Here is a 23,147-nt window from a genome sequence, read left to right as displayed (position 1 = left end):
AAATGTCAGGAGATAAACGCTGGGAAGAAGCGTGAGGAACGGCCAGAGATGGGGAGGGATGTGTTGTTTTATACCAGGTAGCCAGGAAAGCCTTGCTGAGGAGGTGGCATTTGACATATTAGTGCTCACACTACCATTTTGTGGAAGAGGAAATGGAGGCTAAGAAATGTGAAGTAAGTTGCCTGTTGGATCCTGGAGGTGGAAATGAGTATGGACAGGGGACAAGGGAGATTGGGAGGAGGTTTGCCCAAACCCTGCATCCCTGCTGAAGCAGGGTCCCTGCTGCAGAGCCCGGATGGGGGTGTGCACCCCTCCCCCACCGCCAGCCCCCACACTGCACTGCTCACCTGTGAGGCAGAAGCACAGCACTCCCAGGGCGGTGGCCACACGCACACCTGTGCCAGGGCTGCCCATCTTCCTCTGAGGCAGCTGACAGCTGGGGTCTCAGCGGCAAACGGCTGCCCTGCCTGTGAGGAGAGGAAGTGAGGCCTTTGTCTCAAAAGGCCCCCCCAGGTGCTTCTCACTTCATCTCCCCGGGCCAGCTAGGGCCGAGGCTGACCTGCAGGCCAGGAGGTCCTCCTCCCACACCCCACAAGGCTCCCAGCTGAGGGAGCTCTGAGAGGTGCTGGCAGGAGGGACCTGAGTCACTGGGGAGCCTAGACCAGGGGAGGTGGCTGGGACCCACCCTTTCAGAACTAAGATGCACCTGTAAGGAAGAGGCAAGGCGACAGGTAAAGGCGCGGTCAGCCTGCCGGTGCAAGGATGTGCACAGATCAGTTTGGGGAGAGGGGAGCTGAGGCTGGAGCCGGACTTAGAGGCAGGTAGGCGCCAGCAAAGATTCTGGAATAGGGGAGAGGATAGGGCTGGGGCTGCGCTTCACAAAGACTACCCTGAAGGCACCACAGGGTAAGCGAATGAGGAGCCGGACAGGAGATGAAGCAGGTCGGGGTGAGAGTGACAGCGCTGGAGGATGTGCGGACAGAGAAAGGGAGCAGTCAGGGGGCCACGGTTTTGAGCCCAGTGACTCATGGAGACAGAGAACATGGAAGGGGTCAGTGCAGAGCATGTGAAATTAGCAGGGTTTGCAGAAACTTCCAAGGGCGAGTTCTAGGAGGCAGCTGGGTGTATGAGTGCGGCCCGAGAGAGAGGATGTTTGCTACTTTAACACGTGTAGGTTGAGTGACCAAGATGCACTGGAAATGGAAGAGGCCAGGACTGGAGCTGACCGCCCAGGCTGGAGTCCGAACTGAGTGAGAGGTAAGAATGTGCCCACAAGTCAGACCTCAGCTGGGGCCCAGACCTCCCTGGGTCCAGCCCTGCTCCCAGCCCTGGCTGAGCAGGCGGCTCCCACCGTCCCCGTCCCACAGCTGCTGCCTGATTGTCCCTGCCACTTCCCCATCAAGCCACATAGCTGGTGCTGGTCTATGTTACAAACTCAGACCGACAGTAACCATGCAGAATGGTCTGAACACAGAAATTCCTAACTAAAAGCGGACCATGGCTGGTAGTCACATCCTTGGCCTGTGGCTTCCTTGACAGAGGTCAATCTTTACAGTAACTGAGCCTGTTTATTATCTTGTTACATCTAAGATGACATACTTTTGAAATGTCAGACTCCTTTTCCAGACCCCTCAGGGCACAACGCACCTGAGCATGAGACCACAGAACCCCTCATCGTTATCTTGTTCCCCAAATACCACCTCTCTGTGCTGTATAAGTTAATTATTAGCTATCCTGTACCCACCAATGTAAAAGAGGTACGTGTGTCCATTTTACTTTTTATCCAATCCCAGAGATTTCCCCGCTTTGCTTTCTCCCGCCCCCTTCCTCCACCACCCATGGATTTCATGTAACCCTCCTCCTTTGATTCTAATGTATAAAATAAGCTGCAAAACTGCCATTTCCTGCAAGATTTTCTTAATCAGTTGAGATTTTGCTTCCTGGCAATTGTCATCAGTTTGGCTCAAATAAACTCATAAAAATTCTCTACAGGTTTGAACGTTTCTTACGTCCCACAGAGATCAACAAGCCTATAAACGAGTCCACATTCTTATTATATAACCACCTGGGGAGACAGGCTGCACTACTGGATCCCATCTTGCAGGAGAGAAAATCCTAAAGCCCAGATCAGCGAAGTGACATCATAATGTGATGTAATTTGCCGGTCAGCACAGCCACAGCCGAGAGGGGTTTGGGTTCCCAACCACAACTGTGTGCTCTCTCACGGAGCGAAACTCAACAGCCACATGGATTCCAGCCACAGGCACCAGACCTCAACCCTTCCAATCCCAGCCAGGCACCTCCCCCCACCCCCCACACCCCCAGCAGCTGGCTGGAGGGAGTCCCTCAGCCAAACCGGGTGCATCCTGCCAGCCCAGCTCCCAGCTATCCACAGTGGGGAAGCCGGGAGCAGCCACTTCCTTCCCAGACGCTTCCAGTCCAAAGCCTGGCGCATGCTGAGTCAGCAGCCTCCCCGCTCCATTCATAACGGCGCCCCTGGCCGGCACCACATCCTGCCTATAGAGCCACGAGGCCCACAGGAAAAGCGTGCCTGCCTGCCTGCCTGCCTCCCAAGGAAACACCCAAGACTAAGGATTAAGAAGCTCCCAGATTCCAAGTCTCCCTGCCTCACTTTCACCCCCAGACAAACCAAGTCCCATCTGCTTCCTGGGACCCATCCCTCCTCCCCACTCCCCCACTTCCTGTCCCCCTGGAGCTCACACCTGCAGCTCCCACCCTGACCTGTGCGGCCAGCTCCCTCTCACCCTCCTCCCGCCCTCCTCACTGGCTGGCCCTGCTATCTGCACTCTGTCCCCACCACCAACCCCGTGCTCTACAGTACTTCCTCTTAGGATCCAAGACAAGAACCCGGCCCTCTGCTCAAGAACCTCCCATGGCTCCCCATTTACTACCCAAGTTAACCCACAGTCCCCTGCCCAGCACTTATGACCTTTCTTATAACTGTCTCCTCCACACATCAAGCTAATCCCTGCCACTGGGGTCTCTTGGGAATATCTGCCAGGCACTGTGAATGTGGGAGATCAGGGAGCACCTGTCCTGATCAGACCTAGCAGGGCCCCCCCCAAGGGCCGAGCTGTCCTCTCCTGTGGGAGGATGAGGGGGGTGTTGGGCTGGCTCCCTTTGACTCCTTTCCTAAACTCTGGATCCAGGAAAGTTCCCACCTTCATGGCTTACCCTGGAGAGAAGCCTGACAGCCCAGGACCAAGGAGACCTGAGAATTCCACAGCACCCAGAGGCTCCACCACGGCAGCTGGGCCCCCAAGAGCAGAGGGCAGAAGGAAGAAGTACATCTGGGAGAGGAGGTACAGCTCAGGGAATGGGAACATGGCCCAGGAATAGAAAGCCAATCACTGTGTGGGGATGTGGGGACAATGGGGACGCCCCATAGAGATGCACAGACCTCATGCAGCATTCACACCACCCACCAGCCTTCTCTACAAAGGGGAATTCTCACCCTCAGGCAGGACCTGCCCAGCAGTCAGCACATGTGAGTCACCAACCAGCCAACCCTCTCTCCTCCTCCCCTTTCCCAGTCCCAGCTAATGTAGGAACTCCAAGGAGCCCTGCCAGGAAAAACCAGGGTGCCTTGGCTTTCTCAGAGAATCAGGACTGAAGGGCCCAGACCACCTTTGGCCTGAGGGTGCAGCAGGCACATCTTACCCCAGCACAGGCGGGGCCACAGAGAAGCTCCTGAAGGATAACCCAAGATGTGCCCCCATAAAACCCAAACCAAAATGCAAGGGCTGAGACTGGGTTGTACACCAAGATGCACTGGACCTGGGGGTACCCAAGAGGGACTCCTGGCCCCCACCGTGTTCACCAGCAGCACCCCTGAACCTCCTGCCTCCTCCAATCCCTGCAGGGGCTGTTTGAGCAACACTTCCCACAAACAGGGCAAGAAAGGTCAATCTACGCTAACTGGCACCACTTCTGAAAGTACCAGGTCAGCCCCGCGATCCAGCCATGCCTGAAGCAGCCTGTACACCTACACTGCCCAGGTACTTGAGCCAATCTTTTTTTTTTTTTTCTTAAGCCAGTTTGAGCTAAGTTTCTATTACCTGCAATCAAAGGAGTCCTTGAACACACACCCAATCATGTCTTCAGTAACTCATTTAACTATTAGGAAGGTACTGGGGACAGAGCGATGACTAAAATCAAGGAGCGAGGGGGACATGCACAGAAATCGCTGCTGCTCCGTAGAGTGTAGTATGTAAGATGCAGTGAGGCTACCTGGAGGCTCCTCAGAGACAAGCTAACCCAAAAGGTGAGTCCTGAAAAATGATTAGCACTCCCCAGGTAGACAGACTGAGAAAGGGGACCCCCTCCCCAGCCCCACGAAACCTGTCTTCCTGGCACTGCCTGGCTGACTCTCAGCCAGCTCTCTTTGAAAAGGTAGAAAGTGAGCCCAAAATGTGGGGTGCTAGTCCTAGCTCTGACACTACTTTGCTGTGCAATGTTAACAGGTGACTTCCCCTCTCTAAGCTCAATGTTCCCATCTATAAAAGAAGAGCTTTGCTGGATCCTAGTAGGACTTCATTAGTATGTGAAGTCTTTGTGTACTATATACCTAAGGCCTAGCCACTTAGCTGCCACATGGGTCATACAGAAATATACAAAACCACTGTGACAGACACCACTCATTTTCCCCTTACAAATAAACTCCTCTGCCTTAGAATCTCTAGTTAGGCACATGACCCCTCAGCCAGGACTACAGATCCCAACCTGCCTTGCCGCTGGATATGGCCATGTGACCATTTGCTGGCTAATAGGATGTGAGAGGAACTGATATGTACAATCCTGGCTCATGTCCTCAAAGAGAGGGCACATACCCTCTCTTTTCTCCTCCCCCTTCCCACTGGCTGGAGCGCAGCTGTGGGGAGCCAGATGTGGGGAGCCGTCTGGGACCACGCTGCCAAGACAATACCCTGGGGACTGCAGAGCAGCAAGACAGAAGGCCCCTGAGAGGCTGCAGTGTCAGCCCTGGGCATACCTGGATTGTCAAACAGGGGAGAAATAAGCATCTATTCTAGCTTAAGTCCCTGTTATTTTGGGTCTGTCTTACAGGACCTGAAGTGACTAATTCAGGAAGCCATCTCTGCTTTACTTTCCCTTCTTCCCTCCCCACTCTTCTCACCCCATGAAAATGGCCACTGCTCAGAACAGCAAAAGAAACCACATCTAAAATAGGTATTTCAAAATATGAACTAGACACTACCTTATCAGGGTCACTTAGTGATGCCTGGCTCAGATCCAGAGATATTTCAAGGGTAAACGTGCTGGGCTTGGGATTCTTTGTATGGGAGGGAGGGGCTGAACGAGTCAAGGTTGGCTGAAGGATTGAACAAATGGGCGCGTTCGGGCATGCATAACAGATGGGGAGACCGGAAACGAAGCATGTTTGGGGGAAGCAGTTCCTACTGGGCTTGAGCTATGGATCATCCAGGCCAAAATGCCTGACGGACTGTAGGACACACAGAGCTGGAGCTCTCAGGACAGAGAGGGACAAGGGAGCCACCCACACATCGGTGGTAACGGAAGCCAAAGTTGGGGTCACCGAGGGAGATCATGGAGTGAGAAGAGGTCCCCCAACAAATTCTGGGGAAACTGCAGAAGTTAACGGTCAGATATCGAAACAGGCAACCTCTCTCCAACCCCCCCCCAACCTCTGTCCCCTCCAGTGATGGACACCCACTACCTCCCGTCAGTCCACTGGCTTTTGGGCAGTTCCCATCGGTGGAAAGCTCTACCTCACACTGAGCCAAAATCTGTCTTGTACAGCCCACGTCAGTCCTCATTCAACCCCTTGGACCATGCAGAACCAGTCTGCCCCCTGCCTCCCTCATAACAGCCCTGCAAGTATTCGACCCTCCTCTCTCTTGATGAGGTCACCCTGGGGCAGCCATGTCATACCCTTCGCCACCATGACACAAAATAATAAGCTATCAACACTATGGCCAACAACCAAAGTTCTTTCCATGTATTGCTGCTGATCGACGTCTTTGCCGTCCTCTTGTGATTTGGGGAAGAGGCGGGGCTTTAGAGGATGCTCCACTTGTTACTATTACATTCCATCCAGTTCAGCTGACTCCATCACTCCAACTGCCACGATCTTTTTTTTTTTAAATTGTGGCAAAATATACATAACGCGAACTTTACCATTTTAACCATTTTTAAGTGTACAATTCAGTGGCATTAAGTACAGTCACAGTGTGGTGTAACCATGCCATGATCTTATGATCTTATAAAGCACTGTTTTGACAGTTCCTGGTGCACAAAAGGTACTCAGTAATTTTTTAGTGGATGAAAAAAGAAACATTGAATGAATGTCATCCAGAATGGTTGCTCTCCTCTCCCTGCTTTGTTTCTTGTGTCTTCCAGGTCCTTGGGGAGAAGACAGGAATGGGAAAGCCCGCAGCGCTAGGGTCTTCCCTGGATCAGTGTCCACACAATCTTTAGGGATTACTCAACTGAGTCTCCCTACTTGTGCGGCCACCCAGCTGCCTACCTGTCCGTCTCAGCCCCACGGCTGTCATGCGTCGTGTTACTGCTTCTGGCGGGAAACCAATCACATGGAGAGGAACCAGAAGAAAGGCTCATCTGAAGAAGACAGACTGATCATTGTTCCAGGACTTTGTCAGGGATTAAGGGCAAGATCCCCAATCTGTTTTCCCACAATCTACTGTCTTGCCCATAAAACTGGTGATTTGAGCATGGAGAGTCTCCCAGCGTTCATCTATCTATTCATGCGACATTTGTGTCCTGGAGCATTGTACCAGGCACTACAAGTAGAGATGGAGAGACAGACATACAAACATACAATCATAAATGTTCTCGTTCTTCAGTTGGTTCATAAATTACCCATGTTACTGTATTATTTTGTTTGCAGCAAATAATAATAATTTAAAAAGCCTACGATGCACCAGCTTCTGTTCTAAGTGCTTTTACACATATTAAATCAGGCACTATTATTATCCCATTTCACAAATGAGGAAATTCAGGCACAGAAAGTCATAATGACTTGCCCAAGGTTACAGAGCTGCTAGGTGGTAGATTTGAAATACCACATTTTTATAATAAAAGCAGGAAAATGGTTTGGGGGAAAATATGTAATTAAAATAGAATATGACCAGTTCTTTCATGCAGGTTTCTCTCAGGTATTGTGGGAGCAGGGGCTCAAGCAATTTGCTGGAGGAGTGGGAGGCTTCGGAGGGCCTCATAGAGGAGGAGGCGGTTCAGCGATCTGGCACAGGGGTCACAGAGGAGGGAGCAACAAGACTCCTGGGAGAGGCTGTCAGGAGCTGAGGCGAGGGAGGCAGTCGGCGTAAGGACCCGGCGGGGGTCGGGTAAGGACCGTGGGTTCAGTCCGGACTTAGTGGGTACTGCAAGGCTAACACCCACACCTCGTAGTGTCTCCCCCAGGCTGTCCTGAAATATCCCTGACAGCTTCTCAGAGATCTTATCTCCAAGTTCGCTCAGCACCAGGCCAGGCCGTCCCGGGGGCCAGAAGACAAACCCACTTAAAGTGATTCTCACCTCCCCACCGGGCCCCCACCCACTTCAGTTCCTTCTTCGCAGTTTCCGCTCCTTCTTTCCTTGACAAAGAAGCAAAAAGATGCTCAGCAAATCTCTGTCTTTAGTCGCCAGTCTTGAGCCTCTTACTTATTTCGCTCCACATCCTTTATTCTAGAGTGCCTCCCTCTCGTTCTAGACTGGCTCCTTCTGATAACAGCTCCCCACTTTCCTGCAGGGAACCCAGTTCATTTGGTGCTGCTGGGGCTGACCCCAAGCCTCAGGCCTCAGCACGTGACCAGCCCCACTCACTGGAGACCTCCCTACCCCCTCCCCAGTGGGTGGCCTGGGACGGGGCCTGGGAGCCAAGCCGCACCCAGAGACTTCCCAGGGTGCTCCTCCTGGAGCTACGGAAAGGGAAAGGACTCCCGAGCTGAGGTTGCTAAGAAGGATGTGCTCTGGGCTGTTAGCAATGCATCTGTCAGCTGCCGGCAACATAAAGAATTGACCCAAACAAACAGAGGCAGAGAGGAAAGCTAGCGGGACACAGAGCCCTGAGAACATCATCGAAGCTCCTAGGCCTGAAGCAAGCTGCACACCTGGAATGCCAGACACTTGAGCCGGTTATTTGTTCTTTCTTAAGCCAATCTGAGCTAGGTTTCTATTACCTGCAACTGAAGGCATCCTTGTATATATATATACATTCATTCATGTATCCAGTAATTCAGTCGACTATTCACTGAGTGCCTGTTAGGCAGACACTGGGGACAGGGAAATGACTAAACTACGTGTCTGTCCTCCAGGAGGGTGCCTTCCAACAGGGAAAGTGGACATGCACACAAATCACTGTAGCTCAGTATACTGTACTGTTTAAGATGCAGTGACGACTACTTGGAGGCACCTCGGATCCTTGGGAATCCCAAAGCTGAACCCTGAAAATTGACCCACAGCCCCCGGGGTGGTCAGGTTGGGAAAGCCCATTCCAGGCAGAGGGAGACACCTGTGCAAAGGCAGTGAGGTAGGAAGCAGCACGGTGAGCTGGAGGAACTGCAAGCAATTCAGTACGGACCAACATGAGGCGCAAGGTGGTGATTACAGGAGGAGGAGAAGCTACCGGCGGGAGGGGGCTGGAGCAGGACGTTTTGTTCGGACTTCGTGCGAAAGAGATGAGAAAGAAAGGGTTTAAAGCAGAGAAGTACCATTATTGCTATAGCTAGGCTCAACCTTGATTAATAAGTCATGTTAACCTTGCTGAGGAGGTTTACATTTTAGAAGGAGATATTTGAAAAGGGCAATGGTTTACGCAAAATAAGAAAGAAAAAGTTGATGGTGGAATTTTGGTCATCAAAGAATTTTTTTCTGGAACTGCTCAAAACACCCCACTCCACTTGTATGTGGCCCCACTCCTGGCCCTAGAGGAAGGCTCGAGTCAGGCAGGGGTCAGCAAAGGTCCGGACAGAAAATAGTTTAGGCTTTGTATGCAATCCAGTATCTGTCACAACTCCTTGCAGTAACAGGGGAGCAGTTGTATATTATGTATAACGGGATGAACAGAGATGTTGCAATAGAACTTTATTTATGGACACTCACACTTGAATTGCATGTAATTGTCACGAATCACATGATTTTTTCCAACCATTAGAAATGTAAAACCCATTCTGAGCTTGTAGGCTATATAAAAACGAGCAGCAGACGATTTGGCCCATGGGCCATAGTTTTAGAAACTGATTTACAGAAGCACTAGCACCACTAGTGCTTCAGTCACCCAGATAGCAGCACAAATGAGAAACAATGGGGCGTGGGTGTTTTAACTGTGACCATTAACTATACGGCACGTCTACATAATGGAACATCACACAGCTTTGAAAAGAACATTTACTACTACGAAGTCCAGGACGTATTGTTGAGTGAACAGACTGTATCGCGAGTTGTATGACCAAGTTTCTGTATTAACAAAATGTCAAACCCTGTGGTCCCAGATCTAGTCACCTCTCTCTCGGTATCACCCATATTTCACAGCAGGCCCCTCCTTCTCCAGTGCTGAACCCCCTACATCTTCTAGGCGCTCTCCTCAACTCTCCCTATTATGTTTTTCCTGGATGATTTCATCCACTCTCTGGTTTCCAATATCATTTATATCCTGGCAACTACCAAATTAACTTCTCTAGTCCACACCTCCCATCTGATCTCCAAACTTAAACCCGACTGTTTCCTAAACATCTGTTCCAGTGACTCAGAGGCATCTCCCTCTGCACATGTGCCTCATCAAACTCCTGATTTCTCCCCCAAACCTGTTCCTCCCCAGCGCTGCCCACTGCAAAAGGCACCACTCTCCACCTTCTGCTCAAGCCAGAAACCTGAGTTTCTCTCACCTCTACAATCCATCACCAAGAACAGCCATTCCTCACCCCCAAACACATCCCAGGGCTCTGCAATCCACAGCAGCCTGAGGACCAAATCCAGCCCACCACCTCTTTTTGTTCAGCTCACCAGTTAAGAAAGGTTTTACTTTTTAAAATGGTTGGGGGAAAATCAAAAGAAAAAGATTATTTTGTGGCACAAGGAAATTATGTCAAATTCACATTTCAGCATCTGTAAATAGTTTCATCAGCACACAGCACAGTCCGTTCATCTACATGTTGTCTGCGGCTGCTTCTCCACTACGACAGCAGAACAAGCACTTGCAAATACTTTCTGGCGCCTTGCAGAAAATGCTTGCTGACCCTCATAAATCTTTTCTCTCTCTCCACTTCCACTTCTCTCTCTGGTCTGACAAGTTAGCATCGTCTCTTGCCTGGATGACCACAAAAGCCTGTTCACCAGTCTCCCCACTTCCTCTGTTGTCCCCCCCACCCAATTCTATACTCCAATCTATAATCTATACTCCACACAGCAGCCAGAATAACTGCATCACGTACTCACGTTCAATATTTTATCCCAGGACTGTTCCTCTTACTTGGAATAAGATCCCAGCTCCTCCACGGCCCTACCTGGTCTGGCCTTGCTCACCTCCCCAGACTCGCCTCCCTCCTTACCTCCCCACCCCCACCCCCAAGGGCCTTCCAGTTCCCTTGCAAACATAGTTCCTTCTTCCTGGGTGGATGGGCAACACCTCTCCATCCTGAGATTCACCTTGGCAGAAAAGCAGGGTCAGAGCTCAGCCACTCTAGTCCGTGTTATTCATTGCCCAGTCTGTTTTCTTCTTGTCATACTGGAACCTTCCTGAGCAGGAACTAAGTCTGCTTTATTTACTATTGTATTCTTAATTCTAGCAAAGGCTGGCACATAGTGAGAGCTCAGTGCATTGTTCAGTGAATGAATAAATACATGAATGAATGAAGGAATGAATGCATATGTGATTAGGTAGATAGAGAGATGGATGGATGGATGTTTGTATGAGGTGTGATTGAAAAATACAGTGAATGTTTAAATTTTAAAAATGTATTACAAAAAAAGACATATTGCCATTAATCCCCCTCAAAATACTCCCTCTTGCTTCAAACACACTTATCACATCATTCTTGCCACTTTCTGAAGCAGTTCTGGAAATCCATTTTCGTGAGTGTCTACTTCATCCTCCATCACGACAAACCTCTGTGTCACACATCGCTTCTGGTACGGCAATTTCTGTCCAATAAAAACATTACAACGTGTCCTCATCCACCGTATTCATCGGATCTGGCATCATGCGACTTCTGGTTCTTCCCCAAAGTCAAAATGACCATGAAAGGAAAACGTTTGGAATCAATTCAGGACATGGAGGCAGCCATGACAGCACAACTAAAGACACCCACGAAAGAGGACTTCCAGAACTGTCTCATAAAGTGGCAAGAACGATGGGATTTGTGTTTGAAGTGAGGGGGAGTATTTTGAGGGGGATTAATGACAATGTGTCTTTTACTGTACTAATTTTTTTTATTAAACATTCACCGTATTGTTTGATCACATCTCGTATATGGGAAAAGGGTCTGGAAATGTGACAGCGAACCCAACCCTAGGGCATGGGAATGAGGGTACAAGTCTACTTTCTTTTTCTAGTCGATAACACTTCTGTGACTAGGACAATGAGAATGTACTTGTTTTGCAATTAACAAAAGGCAAAAGGAAAACAGCAACACCAAAGATGTATGTGACTTTTAGACCAGGCTCCATCACTCGCGCGCTAGGTTCCCTCAAGCAAACCCATTGCCTCTCTGAGTCTTCATCTCCTCAACCATCAAAGAAGGCCCCCAGCCACCATCCTGTGCTGTGACCACGTACTGGGCCGGCACAGTCACAGGGGACTTCATGGAAGAAGTGAGCCCTGGTGTCTCAGAAGATGACTTTGGACTTGGAGATACAGGTTCAAATCCAGACTCTGTCGCTTCCTAGTCATACGACTTTGGGAAAACAGCCTCTCTGAGCCTCACTTTGCCCATTTGTAAAATAGGGAATATAAATTCTATCCTCATAGGATGATCTCAGGACTACACTGAGCAAACTGTCTAAACTGACTTACTGAACATAGGTGCTCTATACATGGGTGGGCGTTTGGGGAGAGAAGGGAGGTCTCCAGAGTTCCCTGGGAACTGCCCCATGCTGACCTTCCCTTTTCCTGATGACCTGAGGCGGTTCAGGCCTTTTGTGTTCAAGGCTGTCTGTCCACTGGGCACCACTCCCCAGTCCCGTGATCTCACCCAAAAGAAATCAATTCTTCCTCTCAAAGTGATTTGTGTGAGTCAGGACAGCAGTGTGTCATCAGGGCCAGCCCAGCAAAGCAGGGCCAAGGTTTTCTTGGCCTCCTCCGCCTGCTTCCCTTGTGGCTTTAGAATAACATGAAAGAGAGGAGAACAGGATAGAGAAGAGCCCCTAGGCTTTCTAAGTCACACGTCCCCACCACAGCGCCCTCTCCACACTGAAGTCAGGGCAGCAGAATGGGAGGTGGCAAAACCAGAGAACCAGCCCATCTCTGTGGGTCCGAGAGCGTGCTGAGACTTCTCCTGCAGCAGCTGGTCTGCCTTTCACACCTCTTATGGCTAGGAGGCCACCCCAAAATGAGTTTGCATCTTCTAGGGCTCAACACCACTTGACAAGGCAGCATGACAACATCTCAGAACTGGAAGTGTGTGCAGAGGCCACACACACACACACACACACACACACACACCACTGGAGACACAGAACCCTGAAGAAAGTGAAGCTATGCTGAGCTCAGAAGAGGTTCAGCCAGAAGAAGGGATGGGAACAAGGGGAGTGGAGAGAGGGAGAGAAGAGATGAGAGATCGTAAGACCACATCAGAGGGTGGATCCCTGGCAGGCCTGTGGCACACACATCTGCATTCACTCAGCCTCTAGGTGCCCACCTAAATGTCTGGAAATCCATCCTTTCCAGAAGCCTTTCCAAACTTCACCCCAGGAAAGACCCACTTTCTCCAGATGTGTTCTGTCTAAACACCTCCCTGCCTCCAAGTTCTATAGGTTTCTGCCCTGACAGAGGCTCATCCCAGTAGAACAGCTCCACCAACCCTGTCTCCCTAAGCACCAGCCCCTCTGGCTCTCCAGGGATTCCCCCTCAGGAGTGCAGCAGGCTCCCCTAGTCCACAGAGCTTGAGGCCGCTTGGAGTTCACCTGGTCCAGTACCCACCTCCATGCCCATCGTATGGATGAGAATATGAGCCCAAGTGACTCAGTTATCAGTCACCATTGGAGGTGACTGGGAGCTGGCAAGTGCCTCCAGGGCTCAATTCCTGTTAAATGGACTCATAGGGCTGCCTTGTCTGCCCCAGGGTACAGCTTGGGCTCAGGTGCAGGCAGGCCTGGATTCAAACTCTGACTCAGAAGTCTTGCGAGACAGGCGACCAGGTATAAATGACTTAACCCCCCTGAGACTTGATTCCACATCTCTAAAACAGGTTCAGTCCTTACTCCACAGGGCTGCTGAGAGAATAAAATAAGACGAGACACAGAGAAGACTTAGGAAAGCACCCAGCACCCCAACAGTGGTAACAACGGTCACTGCGATTGTTATCATTGCCATGGGCCTGGGGCAAGGCCTCACTGAGCCTCCCTTTTCCCTCCCACCTCACTCTCTGCAGCAGAGACTCCCTCTGTCAGGCCATGTATTATATCTAGGTCCCTGGGACCATTACTGCTCCTATGACCTCCTTTCCACCTAGAAGCCCACCAGCACCCGGCTCCAAAGTAGCAAACGCACAATTCGGCTACATCTCTGTGTCCAGCTCATCCCTAGTGGTCCTCTCCCCCTTCCTCCTTCCAGAAGCCAGGTCACAGCACCGCACATCCTGGGCTCCAGCCCCTGCTGCCCTGCTGCTGCCACCTCCGCAGTACAGGGCCTCTCCCTCAAGCACGCACTCCGGTGTCTCCCCTGAGGGGGGATCCCAGTTCCTCGGTAACTATGTTGACTTTAGGGTGACATGGGAGTCCTGCCTCCCAGAGGGAGTCTCTCTCCCTGCTCCAAGGCTCCAAGGCTCACAACAAAAAATGCTTCTCGTTCCACACTCCCAGTGGGTTGCCCTCCAACATACTCCCAAAGCCTCAATGCCTTGGGAAGGCCCAACGCCCAAAGGCATTAGGGATGTAGAGGAGGTATCCATTCTCTGGACCACAAAGAGAAGGACAGGGAGAATGGGGCAGCTGGCAGGGGCACGCATGTGCTGAGGGTCCGGCTTCTGGAAGGGCAACAACTCCCAGCAATGGGCTTCCAGGACGGCTAGTCTCTGAGACACCCCAGTCAGGCCCGCCCTCTCCCAGCTCCCCAGGTGAGTCCTCTCTGCCTCACTGTGGGGACCCTTGGCACATCTGCCAGGCTACAGAACGAGGGATGAAGCCCACGCCTGCCTCCAGAGTGGCAGAAAAAGCCTGTTCTGGAGACAGACTGCATCCCTGCCCCAGCATTTGCCAGCTGTGTGTCTTTTGGGCGTGTGAGTTGCCCTTTCTGAGCTTCTGTTTCCCCATCTACACAACAGAGTTAATGATACCCTATCTCATAGGACTGCAATGATTAAATGAGATGACATCTACTGAGCATCTACCCTGAAAACATGAAAACCCCATGCTTCTATCTGGAACCTCATACTGCAGGGGAAGCAGAACTAGGGGTGGCAAGTGAGGGAGGGTGGCACAGCAGCACATGTGGCCCTTTTCCTGATGTTTGATTCATTCTGCGCCAACAAGACCAAAGGAAATTTCTCAAGGATGACATGTGCCCACCCTCTTCCCTCCCCTCCAGGTCTTGGCTGTGTCTTCCTTCTTTTGCTGGTGGACACCCCCTGTCATTCCTGGGGGTGGCGTGAGGCGTGGGAAAAGGACAGCAGTGAGAAGTTGCCACCCACTCAGAGGGCAGGCTCTCAGGCTGTGAATCATCTTGCCTGCCTTTCTTCCCTTTCCTGACCCCATGAGTCAGGGTCCCAGGCTCAGGCACTGTGTGACCACCATCTTGGAGGCCACCTGGATTTGGGCCATTTTCTTCACCAGCCCAAACCCTGCACATCTAAGCAAGAAGCAGCGAGCCACAGGCCCGATGCCGGTCCTACAACACTTCCCAGGAGGCCCTCTGGGTGCTGTGGAGTTCCAGATCACAGCTCTATGATCCCACCGCATCTCTGACCCCAAATGGTATTATCGGGCGGGTGTGAAACCCAAATCCTCCTCCAAAGAATGAAGTTACGTGACTCTGGAGAGGACCACAGGATTGGGGAACTCCCACAGGAAGGCTCAGAAGTCAGCCTCACCAGTATAAGGATATAGCCTCAGAAGGGACAACACTTCTCTAACTGGCCTTTCCACAAACATTCAAGCACCCAGACGTCAGGCATCTGAGCATCCCAGACATCCAGCTGACCTGCTCCCATCAGGTGCCCTGCAGAGCTGAAGAGGACCAGGGACAGGAAGGAAAGCACTCCTCAAGTCTGGCACTCTTCTCAGCCTCAGGCTCGCGTGACACAGGCTGCTGATCTCTAACAAACTGGATGGCCGGGATCTCAGAGCACAGGAGTGGAGTAAATTGGAAAACTCAGGGCAGGTAGGCAGAAGAAACCACCAGTGAGGTCACTGAAGAGAGGAAAGAACTCCAAAGGTCAGTCATGGGACCAATAACAGCATCGCTGAAGCCACCAAGTTCAAAGCTCACCCCCTCCAGAGTGCCCTCGCCTTTCAGCATCTCAGTGCAAAAACACGCTCACAGAGCAGTCATGAAGAAAAATGAGTGTCCTGATGTCAGCCTCTGCTGTATGTCACACGAGGAGAAAGACTTCCACACTCAACAGTTAACAGAAGAGTTGCTTAAGCTCGGGAACTTCAGATGTCAGGGAAATGTGCTCACCCCAAAAGAGTCCTATTCCCCAAAGAGCTGGAGCTATGAGCCACCACTTACACCCCACATCCCCGCAGCCCCTCCCTGCCACTCAGATCCACCTGACCCATCCGACATGTTTAAACTTCAATTTCGAGTTTAGGCTTCCATTTCCCTCAGCCTCCAAAAATGCCCCAACTATGTGCAGGCCCCCAAACTGCAAGGAAGGCTGTACAGCATCAGATTTCCTAGGGATTTCTGGGAGGCCGGAGGGCATTAGCTAGGAGGCTGAACTAAATAAAGAACTCTCTTAAAGACAAGCGGGCTTCAATACTTTCTAAAGCAGAAGCTAACTGCTGAAGACACCAGTAAGAAAAGGATCTGGGGCCTCATCTGAATGACGAAATCAGACACTTTTACAATTATCTACAGCCTATTTGAAGGTAAATAGTTTTTCTCAATTAAGTCAAACCAACCCTCTCCACCTCCCAATTATTTTTGCTTTACTATTTGTTTGACGTTTTCCCTTAACAACAGATCCTGTATCTGAGTCACCCATCACGCATATCTCATTAGGGCGGGTTTCCCTTAGATGTAAAACCCCTTTTCTGGCAGTTCACTGCCTTAGGCCCCCAAACCTGCCAATTCGCTGACTAAACAGCAAGTGAGGGCCTTGGGACCTGCGATTCACTCCCCTACCCTCCAGTGTGCCCCCACCTGGTTCCTACCTTACGTCCACCGGTGTCCATCTCCTCTCCACCCTACTGCACCCACCATCTACCTGAGACTTCCCGGGCCCAAACCGCCCCACCTCTGCGCCCTCCGGTTCCTTGGCCTCCGGCTGCTTCCTCCCCTCCCCCAACACCTATTTACCCCTTCAGGCAGGCCAGCTGTCCCTACCTGTTCCCAGACTCTGTCCCCCTCACGCCCACTGCTGCCCGTGGAGGTCCTCCCGTCATCCACTCCTTCATCCTTCAGGCCAAGCAGAGTGGACCGGAACCACTCGCTCTCGTCTCCCTGGCAGCTCCCTCTCCTCAGAACTCGCGGTCAGGGTGTTTTCCTCTTCCCTCCCAGCTCCAGCTAGCGGGGCACGCTTTCCAGAATCACCGACACAGTGACAGATCTGCCTCCATGCCCCCTTACAACCCGGGCCTCCGTAATCACGACCACACTCGCAGCCTCCTCCAGGGCGTCCGGGGTGAAGGCAGGTCGCACAGTGCCCCAGCCCCCTGGGCCCGAGGGAGGGGGAGGCAAAGTTGGGGGCGGGGTTGGATTCCAGTCTCCCCCAGCTGGTCTGGGCCCGGGAGTCGGAGAAGCCGCCCGAGTTCCGGGTGCTCACGGCGCGGAGGGCAGCCCGGGACTGGAAAGGGGGCCGGGGTGGGGGCGCCCTGCGAGGGGGCGCGGGGGACGCCGCACTGCCCGCTCCAGCCGCGCTGCAGCAAGCATGGGCCGCAGACAAAGGCCTCCGGCGCCCGCGCCACGCAAGCACTCACCGCGCCGCGCCCACTCCGGGGATCCAGAACTCGGCAGAGCCGCGGAGTCGCTGTTGTCGCCGCCGCCGCCGCCTCGAGGCCGGGCCCGAATGGGGGCCGGGGGCGGCCAGGGAGCCCGAGGGGCGGGGCGGGCTGGAGAAAGCCTCGGGCCGGGAAAGGCGGCCGGGTGCGCCCAGAGGCGGGATTGGCCCCGCCGCGGCGGTTTGGGGCCAAGGCCTGAGCCCGCCCGCTGGGCAGGGCACTGGGCCTGGACCCCGCCCCTGACCCCAGTCAGACCACGCGGGGAGACCTGGCGCTTCGGGAAGGGGGAGCTGGTCTAATCGCTGCCCCTCCCCCACCCCGTTCCCACAGTCCCAGGATCCAAAGTTTATTTTCTGCGAGGGGAACAGGTGACCGGTCCTGACTCCCCCGCCCCACCCCTATACCCCACCACACCCCACCCCCACTCTCCAGGCTTCTGGCGGCAGAGCGGGAGCTCAGATCCCGCTCTCCGACCTCAGGTCTATATTTTCTCTAGGCATCAGACTGGTATCGTGGCCTGGAAAGGGTTAACTCTACTGCGAGGAATTAAGAGCTGTGGGGAGCGGGAGCGCTCTATAAATACAGCGTCGTGGGCGTCTGAGCCAACCGCAGCGTAATTTCCACGGAGCTGGTTTCCCTCTTTTCTTTCCACCCACGGCCCCCCGGCCAGCCCTGCACCCAGACTCAAGCCAGGCGCTGGCCATACCAGGCTCCAACCAAGGGAGCAGCTCTTACCCTGGTGGCCTTGGGCTCTGTCCTTATAGGACCCAGCTCCAGCCTGGGAGGAGATGCGGGTCAGGCTTGGACCTCCAGCCTAGGAGGAGAGGGGCCAGCCTCTCCCTGGGCTCATCCCGACCCTGCACCTGTCCTGTGACCTGTTCTCTACCATTACAGGTGGTAGGTAGGTAGCAGCTCCAGTGTAACGGCTTCTGTGGGCCCCGGTCTTCCATGCTGGTCTCTTTGAATCCTCACAACAGTCCACCAGGTAGATAATATTATCCCCATTTTTGCAGATGAGAAAACCGAGGCTCTAACCTTGTGCTTTTGCCAAACCCACCACCAAGTGGCAGCAGAAGTATGGGGGAGGGCTTAGGAAATATGCAAGAATCATGCGTCTCTGCGTGTCAGCCACTGTTTTAAGCCCTTTGCCATTTTATCTCATTTTGTCTTCACAACAACTCAGTGAGGTAAATGCTATTATTATTCTCACCTTTACAAATAAGGAAATTAAGACATAAAGAGATTAAGTAACTTGCTTGAGGATATCCAACTATTAAGTGGAGGAACCAGGATTTGCCCCCTTGAAGTTAGTGCTGAATTCAAATTTAACTCTGTGCTGTGTGTGTGTGTGTGTGTGTGTGTGTGTGTGTGTGTGTGTATGTGTGTGTTAGTGGTACATGGGTACGTGTATTTGTGAACACATGTGAGTAACTCTGTATCTGACTCTGTGCACATGCGTTTCTGAATGTAAGTTTGGTAGCAGCTGTGTCTGTCTGCCTGCTCCTGGTATGGGGGCAGAGAGTGGGACATCGAGGCCTGCGTCCGGTCCAGCATCCCTAGAGGTCATCAGTCCCCCAATCAGCACCATTCCCCTGCCCTGTCTGGCCCGCTGCATGCAAACAGCAATATCAGTACTAATATTGTTTTCAGTTGGGCTTGAGACAATGTGACCAAGTATCTTCGGGACATCTGAGCATAGTCGCAGGCCTGGTATGAACACAGAAGGCTTAACTGCCCGATGGTGAGAACAGGTTCTTCAGCCTGGGGTGTTCTTAATCCGACAGTTCTTTGTATCAATCCCTAATTTCTGAGGCAGGACCACAGACTTCCCTTCCTAGCTCCCTTACCCTCCCTGCCTTCTCTCAGCCCACTGTCACTCTCTTCTGGAGAAATACAGTGTGTGATGGAAGTGGCCCCTCTTGGACCATGCATCTCTTGTGTGCTGCTAGGTCTCCACGCAGGTCACTGCTGGGGGAACCCCCGTCCGAGATGAGCAGGCTGTGTGAGCTGCAGCGTCACCAGTCAGCGGCTGAGGCTCAGTCCTCTGATAGCGTCTCACCATTCTGCTTCTGCCACCAGACATGGGGCTCTCTTCCCACTGGCCCACTTCACCCAAGCTTACTACCTCAGATGTGGGATATTAGTTCTTATTGGCTTCACTGCTTTTCCACCTTTGTGGCTAATGGTTGCTAATGAATACAATCTTGCGTTTGTTTACTTAAAGCAGGTCAGCACAATGACATATTTGGCAGCTCATCTTCTTTCCTCATTTCCCATGATGAGATCATCGCAAACATGACTGCTAAAGAAATCGCTACAACCAGACTCTCCAAGGAAACCCGACCCCTCCACAGACCATCGGTGATGGGCCTTGGGTTTCCAAATGGGGACTTTAGCAGCAGCTACAACTTTTCCTGTTCAGGAAGATTGGTGGCCACCCCTGAGGAATGACCCCAGCCACCAAGTTTCTCCCCTGAGCTTAGAAATTCCCCAATCAGCCCTCATTCTATTGAGGTCAGAATTGCTGTCAAAATATGGTCCCTTTCCATCACTCTCCCCGCTCTGTAAATATTCACACAGTCCAATTCCTTTCACTTCTGCAGTGGATCTCTCAAACTGGACAAGTCCACTTACTTCCCCAAGTCTCCTGGCACAGGTGTCAACTTCAACCCTGGTCTGCTCTGACGTGTGCTGCCCAGTGTTCTCTCTTTGTCCCAGGTGATATCTCCCCAGGCATTGTGAGAGCTTCCTCAGGGCAGAAACCCAAAGTCCCCATTGTTATTCCCTCACCCGCCCCCCACCCTCTACCCCTGGTTGAGAAACTTGACCTTGCAAAGTTGAACTCTGGAGTGAATGCTTTAACCCTGGCTGGTGGGAGTGAGAAGCAGACTGTACAGTAGGCTAGAAACCACGACCTCCCAGCCTGCCCAGTATGGGCCAGCTGTTCTGGGCCTCTGCCTCCTCTTCCTCCCAAACAGTCCTCCCCAGTCTCCTCTATCACCCATTGAGCCAGCGGCTGTTTCTCACTGAGAGCAGCAGAGGGATTCCCTCCTCTGCCATGTAGCAGGCAGGACTAATGAAGCACACTAGCACCACGGACAAGTGGCCTGCAAAGCCAGGAAGGAACTAACAGTTGGCCTCCAAATTCCCTGCTCTTATTTTTTTAATTAAAAATATTTTCAGTGCAGCCACTATGGAAATAAGTATGGAGGTATCTCAAAAAATTGGAAATGGAACTACCTTATGACCCAGCAATTTCATTCTTAGGTATCTATCCAGAGAAATCCAAGATGCTAATTCGAAAAACCATATGCACCCCTATGTTTATTGCAGTGTTGTTCACAATAGCCAAGACATGGAAACAACTGAAATGCCCATCAGTAGACGACTGGATTTAAAAACTGGTACATTTATACAATGGAGTATTACTCAGCTATAAAGAAGAATGAAATCTTACCATTTGCAACGATATGGATGGACCTAGAGAACATTATGCTTAGTGAAATAAATCAGTCGGAGAAAAACAAATACCGTATGATCTCACTTATATGTGGAATCGAAAGAACTGAATTAATGAGCAAAGTAAACAGAAATAGTCTCAGATACAGAGGAAAAACTGATGGTTGCTAGAAGGGAAGAGGGTGGGGATGAGGGAGAAGGGGAAGGGATTAGACAGCATATATTGGTAACTACAATATTGCCACAGGGATATGAAAGACAGTTTGGGGAATATAATCAATAATGTAAAGATTTTGTAGGGTGTCAGATGGGCACATGTCTCATTAGGGAGACCACTTCATGGACGGTGTAGGTGCCTGACCAACGCACTGTACACCTGAAGCTGAAGCTGAATAATATTGTATGTCAACTATAATTTAATATATATATATAGTCACAGGATACGGAGTACAGCATAGGGAATAGAGTCAATGGAATTGTAATAGATATATGTGATGTCAGAGGGGCAATGGACTGGGGGAGGAGGTTATCACTTTGTGAGGGGTGAAATGTCTAACTATTGCATTGTTTTGTACACCTGAAACTAATTAAAAAAATTTTTTTCAATTACAGATAACATACAATATTATATTAGTTTCTGGTGTACAACATATTGATTAGACGTTTATGTAACTTACAAAGTGATCACTCTGATAAGTCTAGTATACACCTGGCACCGTACATAGTTATTACAGTATTATTGACTACATTCCCTATGCTGTACTTTACATCCCTGTGACTATTTTTATAACTGGCAATTAGTATTTCTTAATCCCTTCACTTTTTCACCCATCTCTCAATGCCCCTCCCATCTGGCAACCATCCAAGTGTTCACTGTATCTGTGAGTTTGTTTGTTCATTAATTCTGTTTTTCAGATTCCACATATAATGAAATCATATGGTATTTGTCTTTGTCTGACATATTTCACTTAGCATAATACCCTCTAGGTCCATCCATGTTGTCACAAATGGCAAGATTTCATTCTATTTAATGGCCGACTAATAATGGTCAATTAATCTATGACAAAGGAGGCAAGAATATACAATGGGGTAAAGACAGTCTCTTCAATAAATGGTGTTGGGAAAACTGAACAGACACATGCAAAAGAACATAACTGGATCACTTTCTTATACCACATACAAGAATAAATTCAAAATGGATTAAAGACTTAAATGTAAGACCCAAAACCTTCAAACTCCTATTAGAAAACATAGGCAGTAAACTCTCTGACATTGTTCTTATCAATATCTTTTTGGATATGACTCCTTGGGCAAGGGAAACAAAAGAAAAAATCAACAAATGGACTACATCAAACTAAAGAGTTTTTGCACAGCAAAGGAAACCAGCAACAAAACGAAAAGTCAACCTACTGAATGGGAAAAGATATTCACCAATGACACATCTGATAAGGGGTTAATATCTAAAATATATAAGGAACTCATACAACTTAACACCAAAAAAATCAAACAATACAGTTTAATAATGGTCAGGGGACCTGAGGAGACATTTCTCCCCGCTCTTTTTGACACAGGCACTTACTACCCTTCGCCCCCTCCTGGTCGTAAGCGGAAATGCAGCTGAAAAGGACATCCATCCTAGGTCTACAAAGATGCTGGTCAATGCCAGTCTTGGAGTAGGAGGAGGAAGTCGGGCGGGGGGAACAGTGTGACCTGGGCTGTGGAGGTCAGGGAAGGGTTCCCAGAGAAGGTGGGCTTATAGCTGTCCTTGAAACATAGAAAGAATTTGACAAGTGAACAGCATCAGGGACTTGCCCAGGTCTGGCATTTCTCTGACAATGCACAATTGGGAAGATTGTCCTTGTGGTACACTTCATGGGTCTGAGGCCAGGAGAGGAGTCAGCTGATAGAGGCAGAAGGGGAAACCACCCTTTAGAAGAGCAGAATTGGGAGGGGAGAAAAAGCGTCTGGGCCCTCATCCTCTGCCTGACCCCTAGTGCTGTGGGAGAGGGGTGAGTGCTCCTGCTGAGGCCGCCTTCCTCTCGCGCACTCTCAACTACTCAAGGGTATCACTGCAGCCACTCTCCCTCTCCCCTACATCGTCGACCTTTTCACTCTCTTCCCTGATTCAATCAATTTCTTTCCTGAAATACTTTCTGCTTCGAGAACTCCCTTGTCTTGCTTTTCTTCTCACCTCACTGCTTGCTCCTTCTATCTCCTATGCTGGGTCCTTCTCTTCTCCCCAACTCCTTCATGTGGGAGAACCCCAGGACTCAGCACTCAGAACTCTTTTATTCTGGGTCTACACCCACTCCCTTGGTCATCTCATCCCTTCAACTCTCCAATTCAAACCTCCA

At 50.9% G+C, this 23,147-nt stretch overlaps 1 protein-coding gene across 4 annotated transcripts in view; it reads right to left on the bottom strand.

Annotated features, from left to right (window-relative positions):
- CD276 (CD276 molecule) overlaps positions 1-17,451 on the bottom strand; it is a 29,728-nt gene extending 12,277 nt beyond the window's left edge. Inside the window, exons 1-3 of one of the 4 annotated variants that reach the window (XM_074328260.1) lie at positions 17,314-17,363; positions 15,371-15,579; positions 348-467 (exon numbers count right to left, since the gene is read on the bottom strand). In XM_074328260.1, coding sequence (XP_074184361.1) covers positions 348-414 — 67 coding nt within the window. In that variant the 5' untranslated portion in view covers positions 415-467; positions 15,371-15,579; positions 17,314-17,363. Of the gene's footprint in view, positions 1-347; positions 468-3,195; positions 3,292-15,370; positions 15,580-16,720; positions 17,099-17,313 lie in introns of those variants that run through there. The other 3 variants (XM_019736039.2, XM_019736040.2, XM_074328261.1) reach the window with 3 other exon arrangements.
- Between the last annotated feature and the right edge of the window lie 5,696 nt (positions 17,452-23,147).

The sequence above is a fragment of the Rhinolophus sinicus genome, linkage group LG03, assembly GCF_036562045.2.
Source record: "Rhinolophus sinicus isolate RSC01 linkage group LG03, ASM3656204v1, whole genome shotgun sequence".
Classification (NCBI taxonomy): domain Eukaryota; kingdom Metazoa; phylum Chordata; class Mammalia; order Chiroptera; family Rhinolophidae; genus Rhinolophus; species Rhinolophus sinicus.
The sequence above is the reverse complement of the archived record's forward strand: the minus strand, read 5'-3'. Positions and strand labels throughout refer to the sequence as shown.